This window comes from Spermophilus citellus (assembly GCF_964194105.1).
Source record: "Spermophilus citellus genome assembly, chromosome: 3".
NCBI classification, from domain to species: domain Eukaryota; kingdom Metazoa; phylum Chordata; class Mammalia; order Rodentia; family Sciuridae; genus Spermophilus; species Spermophilus citellus.
The window spans coordinates 211,782,508-211,801,922 of NC_138184.1; the positions used below are offsets into that span (position 1 = coordinate 211,782,508).

Here is a 19,415-nt window from a genome sequence, read left to right on the forward strand (position 1 = left end):
ATTTGTCTTTAAAATGCCTCATTTTGACACATTTAACTTAATGCCTGCATCATTTCATTTTATAACCTTCTTTATATTTTCTTTCACCATCTCAGTTATTTTATCATATTTTTATCCAGCCCTAGTTATTTCCTAAAATAGCCTTAAAATAATCTGTGCATTGTATTCTAACCTTTAGAAAGTCCTGGCCTTTAACATCAAGTCTAAGTAAGTTGTAATAATAATTTAATATTATTTATTAAAATGCTTGTTTGCTGTGTCCACTGTACTTAATGTTCTGTTAGGTGCTTCAGTATGATTCAAAGATGTACAAAATATAACTGCTGCTCTGAAGGAGTTTAATTCTGTTATGAGAGAGAAAAACATAGGTAGAAAAATGATTAATTCTATGATGTTATGAAATAAAGAAATTCGAATAAATAAGTAAAGTAAAGCAGTTTAAAGAGGTTTAAAGAGCAAGTCAGTTTTGAATTAGTCCTTGAAGGAAAGCTTCAGTGAAAATAATAATTTTTCAAACCTCCACTCTGATATGCCACAATTTATAAAATGTAGGGTATACCATAAGTAGACCACATGGACATTGTGAGAAAAGGCATGGAATTCTTTTTCTTTCAGTGCACAGAGTACACATTAAGTGAAGTTTGCTAATGCATAAAAGTGGAAATAATGTCAGACTTATGTCTTATGTTCCTTCATGGCCCCACGCACTATTTACAATGAATAAGACATATTTCCTCTTTTCAAGAAACTTAAAACCTACTAGGCTACAGACCCCTCAACAGGAGTAATCTTTGTAGGTAGAATGATGCGGTCACATAGAAAAAGGTCATTCAACATACACATATAGGATTAAGTCACACCTAAATTAGTGTCTGTAAGACACATGCCATTCAGGAATATTCTAGGTAAATGTTTCAGCATGTGTAAAGACCCGGAGGCGAGGGAGGGCAGGATACATGTACAAAATTTCCAGTAGTTATATATTCTGTACTTTTGTGAGATTAATATGATATAACTGTCTCTTCGAAAAATTGCAGGAAGCAGGGGTTGAAGATAGGAAAACCAGTTAGGAAATTGTTTTAGGAAAGCCTGAGAAAGCTTACAAGTTCTGTTCATCCATCTACATATCTCATTTAATAAGAACCTGAATTAGGGAGTGACTGTTAGAATTGGAGGCAAAGGAGTATCTGCCTGAGTTGGTTCCATTCATATTATTTGCTGTGTGAATGACAGCCCTTGGACCATTACTTGTTCTTTCACTGTGGATGCGTGAGCACCTACAGCAGTATGGAGCATGAGGTGGACACACCATAAACATTGCCTATATAAATGAAGTCATGAACTAATGAATATATGCATTAACAAAAGAGATTATATAAAACTGATGTCTCTAAGTCTGGAAGCTTCTTACATGAATAGAAAGCTGAGGAAAAAGTAAAAGATGGTTTTTAAGCTTGATCCCGGGTAACGAAGGTGATGATGGTACAAAAATAGAGAGCAAAGAGAGAATTGAAATAACAATTGGAGGGCATTGGTGTTGAGTTCTGTGTTAGGCGTAATTTGAATTATCAAGAGGACATTCAATTGAAATTATCTAACGAGTGATTGAAATTGCAGATCACAAACAAAAAGTGTTAGATACGATTCGCCATATTGTGGTCTTTCATATATTAAAGTATTTGTACTCAGCAATACTTAGACTTCTTCACCCACACAAGATCCCGTTAGGGAGCCCACTGGTGTTTTCAGCATGGACTTGTGACTGTTGGCTGTTCCCCACTCGCCTGCCCACCTCAAGAGTCCTAACCCTAGGGGTGAACATTCTAGAGGCAGTGATGTCAGAGGTGTATGTGAGATAGTAGAGTAGGCTTGCCTCCTGCGTGGTCTCTGGGGCCAAAATGTCCAAGATCAAATTTTATTTCCAACTCTTACTAGTTATATGACCTTGGGAAAATGACGTAACCTTTCTATGCCTTTCTTTCCTCTTGCAAATGGCAGTTACAGAAGTACTTTATTTCATAGTGTTGTAAGGAGTACATGAAGCAGAGCATGATTGCCTTAAAACAGTTCTGGCATATAATAAGAACAATATAACTGTCAGCTATTAATGCTACTGTTATTTTTTCAGTTGCTCAGTTTCATCCTAGGAAAAATGGAGCTAGGAATAGTGCAGTCCTTTGGAGTAATTGTCAAAGTTACATGAAATACTCCACATAAAGCTCTTAAATCAGGACATGGTAAGAGCTCCATAGGTGTGAGCAATTATTAACACAGCTTCTACTGACACAGCAACAGGTAAGACTTGCCAGATTCCCCTGTGTCTTGCATTAGAATAACTGAAGCCCAGCCTGATCTGGAGCACCTAGAGTAGAGTATAATTTCACACGTAACTTTCCAGGTGATGATAGTCATTTTGTAATAAGTTGCTTTTTTTTCTTGGAAAAATTTTTGACAGCTTTATCTTTTATTTAAAAAAATATAAAGGGGAGGTTATTTTACTGTAAGTAAAGTAAACTGAAAAGATAAAAATAGAATTTCAAACCTACCAGAAAAGCAGGATAATTTTGCCTTTGAGTTTTATATTCATGGGCTTTATTTATTTATTTATTTATTTATTTATTTATTTATTTATTCATGTGCATTTTAAGGTGTTTAAAAAAAGATTTCTTGATATTAAGGGTTAGAGTTTAAGTCACTTCAATTTCCAAATTACATGCTTAAAAAACTTAACAGCTGTCATTTTAAAGAGCCTTACTTCGTTTTACCTAAAGTGCTTTTCAGTCTGAAGGGAACACTTAAATGCAGTTGTGAATCTCTTGCAATATACTCATGGTAAGAGTTTTAAAAGTTAAATTTGTTTGTAAGCCTGCAGAGCCCAAATTTTGTAGATAATATTCTTTTCTCCCTTTTCCTAACGATTTTTACCTCTTTTCTTCTATAGTCTTACACATAAATTTCACTCATTATAAATAAGAATGCCCAATTCCTTTTTATTTAATTACTTCTGCAAATTGTCTCCTAGGGGTGTGGGCCGAGGACATGATTGGACTTTGCAATGATGAGCTTATTTTGCACTTTTACCCAGAAAATCTTTCTCTACAAAAGCACAGACAGTAGTTAGACTCAGCATGAACAATTACAGCCTGTTGGGGGAGAGGCTCTTCCTGATGTGCCAATGGCTTACTCCCATGAATTAAGAGGCAAATGTGCTCCAAAGTGCATTAACCTTTATGGATTTTTCTTCGGCTTTCATGTTCCACTGATTTATGGTCTTAAATATGCCTGTTGCTGCTGTTTCTGAATGAGTCCCTTGTAAATCATTCCTAAATGATCTTTTTCGACTCAGATAATACAAGTAAGTTGAATATATTGCAAATCAATTCCTCTGATCTTTTTTTTTTAATATTTATTTTTTTTTAGTTCTCGGCGGACACAACATCTTTGTTGGTATGTGGTGCTGAGGATCGAACCCGGGCCGCACGCATGCCAGGCGAGCGCACTACCGCTTGAGCCACATCCCCAGCCCCCTCTGATCTTCTTTTCCTCTTTGCCCAAGTTGTTTTCCAGTTTGCTCTGTGCCTTAAATGTCATATCTGGGAGCAGTCAAGGAAGTAAGAAACATGTCTTAAAAGGAGCCACATTTGCCAGGCTGCCTCTTTCTGCAGCTGAGCCATTTCTGTTCTTTTCCATGACCTTACTTGGGTTTGATTCTGAAACCACACTTAACTTTAGTACAACCAGCTGGTCATCCTTTGTATAAGAATGGGCTCATGTCAGGCAGTAGAGTCTATTGTGGTTTCTAGGGATTCTTTTCCCCATACAAATCAAACATGGAAGGGATTTTGAATAAACTGTATTCTCAGTCCACTATCAAGAGCTGTTTTTTATTCAGATGAATAATTAAACCTGTTTCCATCACACCTTCTACAATACAGTGTAGGCCGTCTGTGTTCAAGGATACTTACAGCTGTTAGCAGCCACAATTCTTGGCTGACATGAAATGGAAAAAAAAATGGAGCTTTACGCTAAAACATAATTTGTGATAAGGAGGCTGAACTAAGCAAGGGGCTTGGGAAACTCGAGTGAAATTTTATTTAATTTATAACTTACCTGGATAGAAATCATATCAAGATAAAAATTTTGAGAATACTGGGTGAAATGTTGATAGTGCATGCTCATTTGTGCATTCCCCAAAGTGCATAACTTGCTATAAGAAAGTCAATTTTAAAATGCAGGTATTACATATGTATATGCTTTTAGAAATTCCCTACTGATGATCTAAAAAGAAAACTTCTGGTTAAATATTTACATCTACCAATATTAGAATTGAGGAAATAAAACCCATGCTTTTCACATTCAAATATGATGAATTGGCTTGCATACGTTGATTATTTATTTTGTGGTTTATCCTACTTTACAACCTTAGGCTTAGGAAGCTGATTTGGATAATGTTCTTTAAAAATCCTGCAATTAGATGCTCCACATACAGCCTTATACAGATCCTTTTCTTTGATTCCCATGGTCTCTTTCCCATATGCACAGATGTACCTTTCCTTGGTGTCTGCCCATTCACCACTTGCAGGGCTAGTCCCCAGTGTGAAAACACTGCTGGAGATGAGCTCTTACCCTTTTGACAGGGTTCCATCTGTGTTCTAGCTTAACTTTGAAGTGAAGTATTTTCTTTCCTAATGAGATTCTTTTCACTGTTAAAAATTCAATGCTTTCCTACTTCCATAGAGTAAAGAGCCTTGTTGGAAAAACTGGACTTTTTTGATGATTCTCCTCTACATAATTACCCATCCCTCCTATCTCCCACTCAACAGATCATTTAAAAAGTACTTGCTAGGTGAAAGAACCCAGGCAGTTTATTGTGGGAATTTGGGGGAAAGTAAAATGTAGATTTGCTCATGAAAAAAGTTGAGGAACTCCCTACATTTTAACTTATGGAAATAATTCAACAGCAGCAAAATGAAGATATTCACTGTGAGGTTAACTATTTTTAAAAATCTGGAGGCAGCATTGATGTTGCCTAATACATGTTTGGTTTAATAATGTCATATTCGTTAGCACCATGGAATGAGTTTAAATATTCTCAAAGAGTAAAAAAAAAAAGTAGTATGGACAAACATATTGCACAAAATGATTAAGAACAATGTAGAATGCAGACAGTGACCAGATAATACTCTTGTCAAAACAGGTACCAGTTAACATTGAAGTGGTGGAGATGTGGCATAATTTTTTTTTCTTCTTTTTAAATCTTCTATTTGAACTTCTCCAAATTCTTGGGAGTAGGGCTTTAGTTTTCAGGTAGGTCGTGTCCTAGTTTCAGAAACTATGGATATAAATCACTATAAGTATAAAGATATATTCTTTATTTTATTCAATATTTTTTTCAACAAATACTTTCTGGAACTTACTGATTACTAAGGATATAGGGAGCAGTTTACACTTGGCCTCTGTGCACTTGGGGACTTGGTTATTCCTGCATCTATTACTTAAATATTAAAGTATCACTCTAATCATGTCAGTTGCTGGTTATGGCTGCTCATATGGAAAAGTAAAGGATCAAGGTGAAAACAATCATCAAATGTCACACATTAATATCTAGTCTCATTGGGTCCTACATAATAGTAATAATAGAAATTATAAAAATAGCAGCAGCCATCATTTACTTAGCAGTTGTTAACGTGTCATCCTCCATTCTGAATGCTTAATTTTTATTTCTTCATTGAATCATCAGAGCAATCTTATAGGGTAAGTATTGTTATATCCTTTTTACAGAATAAAAAAGTAAAGCTAAGAGATGCTAAGTGATCTGCCCAAGATGGTTCCTTCCAGATCCAGACTCTGGAGTACCTACTCTGAGTTCTGTGCTGTTAACATTCTGCTTCCCTACATTGTTCCTTGCTACTGTGACAGTGGGTACAGTGAATGAGGTTTGCCTCTCAGATGGCTAGAAAAGCTCATTTTCCATGTCTTTTCTGCCCAAGAAAGGGCAGTTTGCCCAAATAGCTTCTCATTTTTAAAATTTATTATTGTAATTTTTATTTATTATAATGAAACTGACAAAGTTTTATGTATATAGTATGTAGCACAATGTTTTCAAATATACATTTCTGATGGCTAAACTGAGCTAATTAACAGAGTTATCATTCATATATTTACCATTTTTTTAGGACGAATACTTAAAATTTAACTACATTCTCTGTGATTTTCAAATATATTTTATTATTAACTATTTTATACAATAGAGTTCTTAAATTTATTCCTTAACTAAAACAATGTCTCCTTTGATCAACATCCCCACCACCACCCTGCCCCGACCCAGCCACTAGTACCAATCCTTCTACCCACTCTGACTAAAGAAGGGGCTGGTGAGACAGCCCTATTTTTTTTCTTTCATTCTCCGCACCCCCCCCCCCCCCGCCACACACACACACCCATGTTTCACGCTTTCTGCACTTTGAGGTCTCTCAGGGTTCTGAAAGCAGATTTGGAAACATGTTGAATAGGTCCCCTCCAGTTAGAGATGACAATATCAACCTGGAAGTGTCTTTGGAGACTGATGAGTGTGCTTTAGGAAATGAATGATTTTTATTTGAAAAAAAATCACTCAGCAGCAAGTGATGGGCCCCCTTTGTCTGTGGCACTTGGAGCAGTCACATATTGTAGGGACACCAAAGACAAATAGACACTGGAAAAAAAGAAAATGTAGATAGTTTAGAGACTTCATTAGTCTGTTAGGAATAGGTTGACTAGGAAAATATGTGTTCTAATGTTTAAGAACTTTTTGAAAATATAACCAGTACTTTCTGCTTAGAAAACTCTCATTCTAAGTTGTTTGAAGAAAATAAATGGGAATTCTAGAATTGATTTAAAAAAATAATAAAAGGAATTTTGATGTATTTACTCATTAGCAAATTAATAAGAGCAGTTATCGTTTGGAAGCAGACCAAGGAGACCTGGATGCACCTGGGTGGGGGATTTCTCTGGGAGTTAGATGAGATCAGAAGGGGTTAGCCTGCAGGATATGGGGTTGGAAGAACTTAAAATTATGGCCCTGGTTAACTACTTTTATTTCTCCATTTTCCTCTTGCTTCTTCAATTCACCCTCTTCTGAAAGAATCATGAGCTCTTGTTCAAGGTCAAGCTTTTTACTTCCTTTTCCATGTTGATAACATCAAGTAAGAAGTCTTATTGTTGTTTCTCTTGCTTCTCAATTCCTACTTTCTTTTCAGAATTTTTGGGTTGATTTTTCTAATTATGATGATCCAATAAATACTATGCCACCCCCTTTCCAGCACGCACGCACACACGCGCGCGCGCACACACACGCACACACACATACACACTCACACACACCAGGGCTAGTAGAGTATTTAACTGGTGATATGCAAGATTATCTGTAATTTGTTAATTTAATAAGTAGAAGAAACTATTAGGTTGAAAGCTAACTTAAATAATTATTTATACACCAAACTTTAAATGTGATCTAATTACATAGCAATTTATGAAATATAGTCTTTGATACGTGTAGGTAATTTTTTAACTTTGTAATTTAATTTTTAATCAAGCAGCTAATACATTCACAACTTTTAACAATCAAATGATTTTAAAAAGTTATAATTGAAAGTCTCATTCCCACTCCTCCTCCAGACTTCACCCCTGCCCCTTCGTGTTTTGTAAAACGACCCTGGGTGTCTTTATGTTAAAGTAAACAAATGAGGATATATAATTTTTATAGAGAGGTCATTATAGTAAACATTCCCAAATAGCTATTGATCTCCACTTACTCCCCCCCCCCCCCGCCACTTAACAATATATCCTGGAGATCTTTTCACATGGTTCATCAAAAGCTTTTGTGTTCCACTATGTAGTACACCATAGTTTCATTTTCCCCTAATTGATGGACTTTGGGGATGTTTCTAGTCTTTTGCCATAAAAAAACAATGTTAAATGTTGAGTGTCCTTATTCAGGAATAGCTGTCCGAAGAATTTCCCAGAAGTGGTATTTCTGGGTCAAAAGGAAATGTATTTGTAATTTTGAAAGATAGTAGTATCAACTGCCCTATATTAGTGCTATGCCATGTTTCCCTCCCATCAATGTTACATAAGCATACCTTTTCCTCTGCATTTGCACCAATAAAGGATATTTTGAAACTTTTGGAATTTGGACAATTGCATGGGTGTAAAAATTGGTGTCTCAGTATGGCTTACTTTGCATTTTTCTTGTTATGAATGAGGCTAAGCATCTTTTTATGTTTACTGGCCACTGTATTTCTTTTATTATTAATGGTATTTTCATGTCCTTTCTTCAGTTTTCTACTAAATTGTCTAGGGTTTTCATTTTGATTTCTAGCCACCATCTGTAATATGAGTTGGACATGCATCTTCCCAGTTGGTTACTCATCTTGTCCTTTTTTTTCAATATGAGGGATGGAACCCTAAGAGTGCTATACTATACTGAGCTACACTCCCAGCCCTGTTTATTTTTCATTTTGAGGCAGGGTCTCCCTAAGTTTCTGAGAAGGGCCTTGAATATGCAATTCTCCTGCCTCAGCCTCCTGAGTCACTGGGATTACAGGTGTGTGCTGCCACACCTGTCTCTATTTCATTTCATTTTCCTCCTTCTCCTTTGTAAGGAAAGTTTAAAGGCAGCCCTTGCTTTACACAGCACTGTAGAATGCTAAAAATGACCAAGCCAGTGAAAACCATGTGAAGCAATGAGAAAAATCACAGTAGTTTAAAAAATTTGGTCAAAACACTAAGGACTCTTAAACTGATATTTATAAGTGAATAGAGGAATGAAAAATAAAAAAACTAAGATATATTTAGTAAACTATAACATTAGAAACATTAAGAATTATGTTAGCTTCTTATCACTGTAACAAATACTTGAGAAAATCTACCTTTATTCATTTATTTATTTCTTTAATATTTATTTATTTAGAGTTTTAGGTTGACACAATATCTTTATTTTATTTTATTTTTTTTTTTTGTGGTGCTGAGAATCAAACCCAGTGCCTCATGCATGCTAGGCGAGCACTTGAGCCACATCCCCATCCCTGAAAATCTACCTTTAGAGTAGGAAAGATTTGTTTTGGCTCATGGTTTCAGAGGCTTCCATCCATGATTTTTTGTCTCCATTGTATTAACATGGTGGAGCAGACTGATTATCTCATGGACATCGCAAAGTACAAAAAGAGAAGAGTTGGGACTAGAGAGAAATAAACCCTTCCAGTGCACACCCCTAGTCACCCACTTCTTCCCACTAGGCCCTACCTCCTATAGTTTCATTTAATGTCTCCATAAAGCCATCAAATTATGAATTCCTCAAGGATTAATTCATTCATGAAGTCAGAGCCCTCATATCCAATGCCTTCCACAAATCCCCACCTCTGAAGCCTGAGGACCAAGCCTTTGCCACCTGAGCTTTTGGGGGCATTCCAGATCTAAACCATAATGAGAATTAAAGTGTTTTATTTCTTCTTGACAACCTTAGCGAGAGTAGTTTGAACAGGGTTTCCACCTTCATCTCATTACTTAGGGAGACAGGGTGGGAGTCTTTTCCATGTCTTGCAAAACTGTCATATCCGTCTACATTTGGATCAGCTGCCAGCATTTGATCCTTTTTTGTTGTTGTGAAATATCTACACGAATTCTAATGTGAAGCTTTTTGCCAGCATCCCTTCCTCTGGCATCCCATCTTTCTTCATCCTCTTCCTTCCTTTCATCACAAGCACTTTCCTCACTGATGTTGAGAAACTCCCCTTTGTTCTGGCAACATGTGTCCCTCCAATGGCAGCAGTGTCAACATCCCCTCAGTCATCTGTGTCTTCTCTAGCTCTATTTACATTCAGTTCAGTTTTCACTTCCAATGCCATCACTTTTAGTTTTCTTGCTGTGCTTTTATCTTTGTTCTCCAATTCCCTCTTTCAATTATCCATTTTTATAAAATGTCACATGGGCCTATCACTGGGAGACAAAGAGACAACACAACTACACACTTGGCTGCCTGCACATGAACGGAATAGCCAGTGCATTTTCCATGCTCCAGTGGAGCCCTATGGACTGTGTCATGAGGCTGTCTTGCCATGACCAGTTACCAGTAGACTTGGAAAAAGCCATGTGATTGTTCACCGATCACGATGCAAGGCTGTTACTTAGAGAATTCAGAAGAGCTGGCAACATAGTTTTGACTTTATGCAATTACTCAGACTTAATATACTGTGGTAACTCTACTGTGATACTATGGAATTTAAATCATGTAGGGCAATGATACTATCTAAGGAAACCGTAGTAAGTTAAATTTGTGCATATCAAACCATACGATGCAAGGGCTGCCTCTTTTTTAAAAAAGTATAAGAATAATGTAAAAAAACTCTGCATACTCATCTCTGAGACTTGACCATTATTAACATTTTGTTGTGTATGCATCGAGTGTTTTTAATAAAGGAAATAAAACATTAAAAATAAATTTTATATTCTTTGCCCTGCAGCTCCCATCGTATTCCCCTCCTCAACCTCCAAACTGATTTATCATCATGAATTTAAAGAGTATCTTTTGAGCTGAGGATATAGCTCAGTTAGTAGAGTGCTTGCCTTGTATGCACAAGACCCTGGGTTCAACCTCCAGCAATGTGTGTGTGTGCGCGCGCGCGCGCGCGCACACACACACACACACACACACACACACACACAAAAGAGTATCCTTTATCCTCTCTCCTGAATCTGCCTTCTCTCTCTCAATGTTTATAGGTGTTCCTGTGATGGCTTCAGTGAGCAATATGTACTATTTGTAGGTGTGCTCTTTGATTTGTGTCATCAGTTTGATTTCTGTTTATCATACTCTTCCTTTGCCACATGCAGCCTTAGTTCTCTCCTCTTTCTACTCTAGTTTAGAAGTCATGTTTTTTCTATTTAATCCTATTTCTATTTAATAAGTGAAATAATTTTTTTAAGGAAAATCATGCCTAGATGAATGCTAGCGTGCTGACCTCTCTCCATGGACATGTGTTGTGGTGTCATGTTTATATAAATATTTTTCTGATATATTTAACAACCTTTTTACTCTGTCTTCCAGATTTATTCAGGAGATTGAGCACGCCCTGGGGCTTGGCCCAGCCAAACAGTGCCCTCTTCGAGAGTTTCTCACCATGTACATCAAAAACATCTTCCTCAGTCAGGTCTTGGCTGAGATCAACAAGGAGATTGAAGGAGTCACTAAAACATCTGACCCCTTGAAGATCCTCGCTAATGCAGACACCATGAAGGTGTTGGGGGTGCAGCGGCCTCTCCTACAGGTAATAATCTTCCAGAATTTACTGATTTTATCAGCAATTTTTATTGGCTTGGCAAGAGTTGTGAATTAAAGAAGGAGGATTACCATCTGTTTCCATATTCAGCAGGGACGAAATAAGAGGAAATAAATTAAACAGGCACTAGGGAAATTTAGGTCTAACATAGTTGGAATTTCCTTAAGATCTTTAAGAAAAAAACTGGTTAACTTTGTGGGAAATGTTGAGTCTCATTAACACAAAGTCAACCCTTCATTATTTGCTGGAATTTGTCCTTGAAAGGCCTTCTTTTTCTATTTGTAAATGCATCCCAGAGTATGAAGGATTAACAGGAAGGAATTCAGTCACCCTACCTAACCTCAATTACCAGCCGGAAACCCTCTGCACCATTTGACAGCAGACTTGCTGTAAATAACTTGACTAGTTCATGGTGAATTTGAACCAGTAAACTGACTTTTACAAGTGAGACCATTTAATTCAAGTAATGATCTCATTAACTTTGAAAGTTCTACTTTGACTTCATAAAAAAATGGTGTGGGAGCAGTAGAAATTAAACAATCTATAGATACTTTTGATTAATAAATTTGAAATATATATATATTATACACATTTAGGCTGGTGACTTGGAGATGAATATAAAACTAATAGAAGATTAGAACAATTTTAAATTATGGGTGAAGTTTGTAACTTTATATGGGGTTTCTTCATTTAAAGGAACAATGGGCATAAAGCCCATGTTTACAGAAATTACACAATGTGGTGATATTCAAGGTACAGAAGACTCAAGTTCTTCAGGAGAAGCTGGAGGGGAGTTTTACTTGCTTCAGTTACCTGTGGGATCTTAGGGAATTATCCTAGTTATGAGCATTTTTTATAAGCAAACTTTTCTATGATACAAAGAATTTTGAACAGAGGCCTCACACTTAGGAAGATGCTCATTTGGATTATCTGGGCCTGTGTTCGATATGCTCCTGATGAAGGACCTATACTGAGTCTTGGGTGTGGAGAAGGGGAAATGGCAAAGGAGTGTGTTCACTGCTCCATCTGTGGTCTACTCTATAATGGTTCTTTGCATAGTGGGGAACTTCTGCATCTTATTTGACATGCCACCTCCACTGAGAGGTCTTTCTTGACTGCCCCACCTAAGTAGCTCCCCTTTCCTGATTTTCATCCATTCTTCACCTCCCGTGTGTTTTCAATACTACAGCTAAACCCTATGGTCTGTGTCACTTGCCACATGGCTGTGATCAGGTTCTTTCAATAAGAAACACCAGCTGAGGTGGTGGAGGGTGAGGAGAACAAGGTTGAGTTTGTTCTTCTCCCTTTCCTCCCCACTTTGGATCATGGTCCTGGCTGTGGGTGCATCCCTCCATAACCAGAGGTCCCACCAGGTGACATTTCCTTCACAGCTTGGTCTCTGGTGACACCATTTCTTCCTTGTCCCTTGATTGCAGCTTTCTGCTGTTACTGGTCTCCGAATGCCTCACTATCCCTTGATGCTTTGTTCCACCCTGCCCATGCCTCTGTGAGTTCTCTCTTCATTTGAATCATCTGAATCAACTACTCTTTGTCAGAACCCCAAAGGAGTCTCCTCAATCACTGTTTTAACACTTTGGGTTTTTTATTGTATTTGGTTATTTATTTATTTATTTATTTATTTATTTATTTATTTATTTATTTATTTATTTATGCCGTGCTGGGGATTGAACCCAAGGCCCTGCCGTGCTGGGGATTGAACCCAAGGCCCTGCCGTGCTGGGGATTGAACCCAAGGCCCTGCACACCCTAGGCTAGGTATCTATCACTGATCTACATCCCCAACCCCAACATAGGTTGTTTTTGTTTTTGTCCTCAACATTTATCATGACTGTATTTATTAATTTTGCTAACTTGTTTAATTTCTGGGTTTTTCCCCCACTAAAAGGTAAGTTGCAAAAGCATAATAGAGTATCAGACAGCAGGAAAATGCTCAATAAATAATTTTTGAATGCATTCATGCATGCATGGGTAGATGGATGGACACAGTAAGTAAGTTTTGAGAGTCATAAATACCTGCAGAGTCAGAATGGGAAAATGAGAGATAATGGCAAAAACATGTTTACTGTCCTGCTTTGTCTGGCCATGTTAGTCTCCTTCATGAGAAACCCATTCGTTAGTTATTTCCCTGAAGTGTTGTGCTATATGCCACATAGAGCAACTTGAACATGCTTAGTGTACTGAGATTGAGAGGGGAAAAAGGCAACAGGGCACTACCAGGGGATCTGTGAACTAGAGATTCTGGCTTATTAAACATGATTGTTTTCAGCTTGAATAGCAAGGAAACATTAAAACTTATCACTAGCTGACTGCAATCTGGGCTGTGTCAGGCCATGTGCTGCCATCTGAGTGTCATCTCTGGGCAGTGCACTGATGTGCCTGTCAGATCACTCCCAACCTCGTCACCAGCCATCTTGTATGTGTAACTGCGCCTCTTGTCCTTTAAATCAATTACTCTGTTCTGAGACTCGGAAAGAACTCCATTTCACCTGTTCCATCTTTGACCTTGTCAGGATATAATTATATGTAAGTAAGTAAATCTTGAGACTAAGGCCATTCAAGCTATTAGCCTCTAAATTTGTTTTTGGAGATAAAAACACCTGTTTTGTTATTGAGTTATTTTGTTGCCCTCTCTCTTTTTTCAATCCAAATTTTATTTTATGAAAATGCAAGGTGCTGGAGGTGCAGATAATACATTTGTTTAATAGTCTCAGAGTTACAAGATTTAAAAAGCAAATGAGGAGATGCTTATCTTTCCTTTCCCATGCTGAGAACTTCTCTTGCCTTATAAATTGTCTTCTATCATGATTTCCCATGCTCATGTTTCACTGTTTCTGTGTCTCTTTATGTTTTTATTCTCAAATAATCATAGGTAACTAGTCTGGGGGAATAAAGTAAGAAATAATTCTCAGAAATGTGAACTGAGAATCCAAAACAAAAGTTAAGAAGGGAATTGGAAAAATATATGCTTATGTGAAAGATGCAGGTGGGTTAAGTATTCAATTACATGAAGCATAAATATGTCCTTTACAGTTATGCCCTCTACTAGACGGATGTTTGGTCAAAGAATAGAAGGGAGGACATGCCTTTTCCTTGAGGCAAGCACCCAGTGTCATCTGTTGTCAGCCCAGCCCGATTCCTCAGGGAAGAGGAAGGACAGATGTCTTAATGCTGTTTTATCTGTTTAATGATAGGCAGATGCAGTGCATGGGTGTCCTGTGAAGAGAGCACCAGTGTTCCTATGCCTCTGAGATGGCTTCTGAGCATTACAGAACTCATATTATGAGCGGGCATCTCCATGGGTGCTAGCATGCTTTCCCACCAGTGATTTCACCTGCCATCGCAGATCCCACAGAAGGGAAGGAAGGAAGTCAAGAGGAAGGAAGAGAATACAAATATAATTTTATAAGTGAAACAGCTATGCAAGTATTGGCCCAAAATGATACAGCAAAGTAGTACTGGTAGAAATAATAGAAGTAATACTAGTAATGGCAGCAATCTTAATAGTAGGTAATTGGTAATGTTAGCAGATATCACTTCAGTAGCATTTTCCATGAGCTGGAACTATTCTGAGTGCTTTATGTGTGTTAACTTATAAGTGCTTTGATTGTATGGCAGGAACTTCTGTGAGGATCTTATTATAGTTAGAAAAGTGAGAAACTAAGAAATTAAATAATTAGGCCATCATCATATAGCTAGCAAAAGTGAAATTATAATTCACACCCAGGCAGTATAACCCTGGAATCTGTGCTATAAGCCTGTTCTACTCAAATTATAGTAAGGATCATGTTTGTCTGCAAGTTATATGTTGCAGGTATCTCAGACACAGAGAATTTGAAGGTAAGTGTGTGTGTGTGTGTATATATATATATACGCAATTTGACATTGTCAAGACAAAAACAGAGGGACTTAATGTTTTGTACATTTTTGTGAGTTTTAAATTTTTCTTTTCTACTAATTTATTTTTATTGCATTTCACAAAGGTGCCTATCTGAAATATATTGAGGGAACAAACTAGACTTTCACCACGTTGAAAAGCACAGCTCTAAATCATTTACTCTCTTTGTACTGACTCACAAAGAAGTAAAGCACCAAACCATCTCTTTCCCCAGCATCTGAAGCACTTTATAACACACAGAAGAGCTTGGATATTTGCCATAGTTGGTTCTCTCCAGTTCCTTGAAGACTCTTAAAATAACTTGAATATTGAGGAAGCACTCAATATTTAATGAATGAGTGATGGATGAATGAATGATTGCTTCCTTAGTACAAGGATGTGTGTGTCTATTTTCCTGCATGATATGAAGTTTTTGATACTGAATTTAAGATTCTAAACACTGCTTAAGTTAAAATGGCACAGTTCTTAAGCTTCTCATGCTGATAGCATGAAGTCAGGACTAGTTCTGGCCATGGGCTGATCATCTGAGAGCCCTGTATACCCATCCCTTTTTCTGGAAAATGGTTTCCATCCTTGTAAAGTAAAGCATATGGATTCAAATTAAACCAAGGACACCTCTTAGGAGAAATTCATTTTTCCTGAGTCATATTCTGGACATGGGATTTGGGAAATCCATGTCTGGCATTCTAGACAATGGATTTTTGGAACAGTCACTTTAGGGAGACCTTATATGTCTCTCATAATCTACAAATTGTTCTTAAGACATGAGGAAAAATTGGAGTAATCACTTTTTTTCTTTAGTTTATCATGGGTTTGGGGATTATTTCTTCTTTGGTACCTCTATGTTGTTGTTTTTAAAGAGTCAAGGGACTAATGCTTAATTTTTTATTCTTTACCTTTCAAACTGATGAATGGACAACTATTTGTGAACAATGGCCCTAGACAAGTTACCTGTCCTACCTCCAGTGGCACTTAAAGGGCAATCTGTGGACAAGAGCACCAGACCTCTGAATCAGAGTCTGCGCATGTCTGGTGTCACCAGCTGATTTATCTGCCCATTAATGTTTGAGAAGCATTGCCTTAGATCAGGACAACACAAAGCACGGGCCATGGACTGTAGTGTTGGCATCTCTGGGAGCTTGTGAGAACTACAGATTAGTGAACCTCACTGAATCTTTGAAGTAACCAGCCTTCCAGGTGATTTTGATACACTCTGAGGTTGTAGGTTCATGTCCTTAATACAGCAGCATCATGCCTGGCCTGAGGTTAACAAATAGGATCTGGTGTTCTGAGCTCTTAACCTTGTGGTGAACAACAGTAGTCACTAAAAATAAGTTTTCCGCTTTGTTTCACACAGCCTCAGACATTGTAAAAACAATATTTGTCGTGGCAGCAGAAGCCACTTCCTAGTCTAGCACATTTCTGAATTTTGCTAAGTTCTTTTCAAAGGCAGGAAGAACCCACATTTCCTGGCTCCTGTAAGGCAATTCGAGACAGAGGCAGCTTTCCTAATGCTCAGGCTCAAATTCCCACATCCCTGGAGGAACAAACATAAGCTGTGCAAGTAAAATTTTAAGCAGTCTTGAAACATTTAAAGCATATTTTCATTTTCCTCACTGCCCTAGTATTTGTCAGAGTCTCTTCTGAGAAGTGCAACAGCTAGTCTGCCTGCAAACACCACACTCTCACCTCCTCCTCAGCCAGCTACACTTCCCACTTACACCTGCGGGCTCGTCATGGCAGATTCTCAGCTCCATTAGAATCACCAGGAGCTTCCTGTAAATACCTCTGCCCACTTCCAATCAGTTGCCCTGCTGGGGCCTGCCTTGGCATCAGTGTTTTCTAGAATACTCAGAAGATCCCAACATGCAGGCAGAATTAGTACCACTGGCCTAAAGTTTCTACTCCACGGAATCAGTTATTGCCCAGAGAAAGAGAACATAAAAAAAGTATAGTTGAGGCTTTCTTCAGTCAAATATATAACAGGGTACTCTGTTGGATAACATTGAACCAAACTTTGTATAGAAGTTTTGGATTCAGGCATAAATGGATTTAAATTCCAGTATCTGTTCATGATCAAATTGCTTAACCTCTCTGTACCTCATTCTTTCTCTAAAGATGGGAATAATAAAATATCATAAGAAGACTCCAGTGGTGAACTGGAGCAATTGTAAAGCATGCCCTCTTCTTTCTATCCCATGTCACATGGGCTTGGATTTCAGCATTGGCTGATCTCCTATGTTACCTGCCTGCTCCTTAATCTCACTGTTATGGCTTTTGACCTCTGACCTCTACTGATGGCTCCCCAACCCCTGCCATCTCCCTGGATTTCATTTTCCATCTCCTTATCCTGACTTGCTGATTACCCACTGCTTGCTCTTTGTACTCTAGCACCCACCTAGTCACTTTTCTTTCCAGGCCCCCACTACCCTGGCCTGACACAAGAAATTGTATTTTCTGACCTCCTTTCTCCCTTTCCTGGAGTTTATCTACTGATCATTTATAGCAGCAGAAGCAGCACACAGTATTGATGATTAGTGGATTAGTTTCCTTGGGCTGCCATAACAAATTACCACAAACTTGATGGCTTCAAACAACAGAAATTTATTCCGTCACAGTTCTGAAGCCATAGTCCTTCCAAAGTTCTAGAGGAGGACTCTTCCTTGCCTCTTCCAGTTTCTGGTGGCTTCTGGTATTTGTTAGCTCTGGCAGAATAACTCCAGTTTCTGCCTCAGTCCCGACATGGTCTCTTCTGTGTCTTCATTTGTCCTTTTCTGGCCTGTATAAAGCCATTTGCATTGGATTTAGGATCCATCCTAACCCTGATGGTCTCATCCCAGTTTTTACCTTAGTTACATCCACAAAGACTCTGTTCTCATTTTTCCATTCTGAGGTTCCATGTAGAATCTTGGGGAGCAACACTGTCCAGTTTACTACAGTCATTAACTAGAAGCAAGTTACTTAGAATACAGTAAACTCAATTTGCAATATTTTCCCTCAAGACCGTCTGTCAGAAAACAGTGTAGAAATATTGCTTTCAAGTAACATGCCCAGGATGGTATAAAATCTAGACACTAAGTTTAAAATGAAGGAACGATCTGAGGAGGCTGAGTAATTGCTGAAGCTCTAGTTGAGCCATATTGAAGGTTGGTGGACACAGCTGCTTACAGTATAATAATTTGCTAGAGATAATTACACCAATTCCCAAACCTATTATCTCCCCAGCTAAGCCTATGCACTGCCAGTAACCTCTTCTGTTTTCCCAAGGAAGTGTGGCCAGCAGTAACAGCATATTGTTTTCATCATATCAGATTATGTTAATATGAGGAATGCTGCCTTTGAGTGGCATTTGCACCACAGCCAGTTGTTGCCGTTCCACTTTCTGGTATGGAATAGATTCAGCTTTTATTAGTGTAACTAGATTAGTCCCATTTAGGTCTCCTGGAAGTCATCACGAAAATCATTAAGTCGAAAAGGGAGCTGATCAATTGATTTATCCCCCTTGTAAGCTCAGAGAGATGGTGCTGATGGTTTCACTGTGCTAAAATAGGCCAAAGAACCAGCGTGTCTTGGGATCTAATCTCTTCCTTCACTTATATCTATACCTAAAGAAACACAACTTACCACTCAGTTTTATTTTGAGTTTTACCCATAATTTTATTTATTCACTAGCTGTATTGTGTGGCCTCTTCATGACAAATAGGGGCCTCACATGAGCAGCCACTTGTGGAGTACTAGAAGAGGCCCTTTGTTCCTGTCTTTGTTTAGATTGTCACCATTGTTTTCAACACTCACCTGTTCACTTCTATGACAGCTAAACAAATTAAATCTTTCATTACCCAGGGGACTTTCAGGATCTTTGGACATTCATCTGTTTTCAGATCATTTCATCAAGTTGTGCTACTGTTGTTAACTCTCCTGTTGATTTACTACATTTTAACTGTGTAGAATTTTTGTTGCAATCTTTAAAAGATTCAGAGCCATCTTTTAAAGTAATTACTGCTAAGTTTCATCATGGTGGGGTGGGAAAAGCAACTAAAGCATGAATCTGGTCTCTGTAGCAGCCAAGGACAAGCCAGGCAGCTGCCTTCCCTGAACTCCCAGCCCTCATCTCTAAAATGAGAATGATACTTACCCAAACTGCCTCATCAGACTGGAGCGAGAAGTACAATGGGATAAGGTATT

General features: G+C 38.0%; 1 protein-coding gene across 1 annotated transcript in view; it reads left to right on the plus strand.

The window, feature by feature from the left end:
• EXOC4 (exocyst complex component 4) overlaps positions 1-19,415 on the plus strand; it is an 816,673-nt gene that overhangs the window by 573,503 nt on the left and 223,755 nt on the right. Inside the window, exon 11 of the mRNA XM_081287653.1 lies at positions 11,084-11,303. Within this exon, the coding sequence (XP_081143779.1) occupies positions 11,084-11,303 (220 nt within the window). The remainder of the gene's footprint in view (positions 1-11,083; positions 11,304-19,415) is intronic.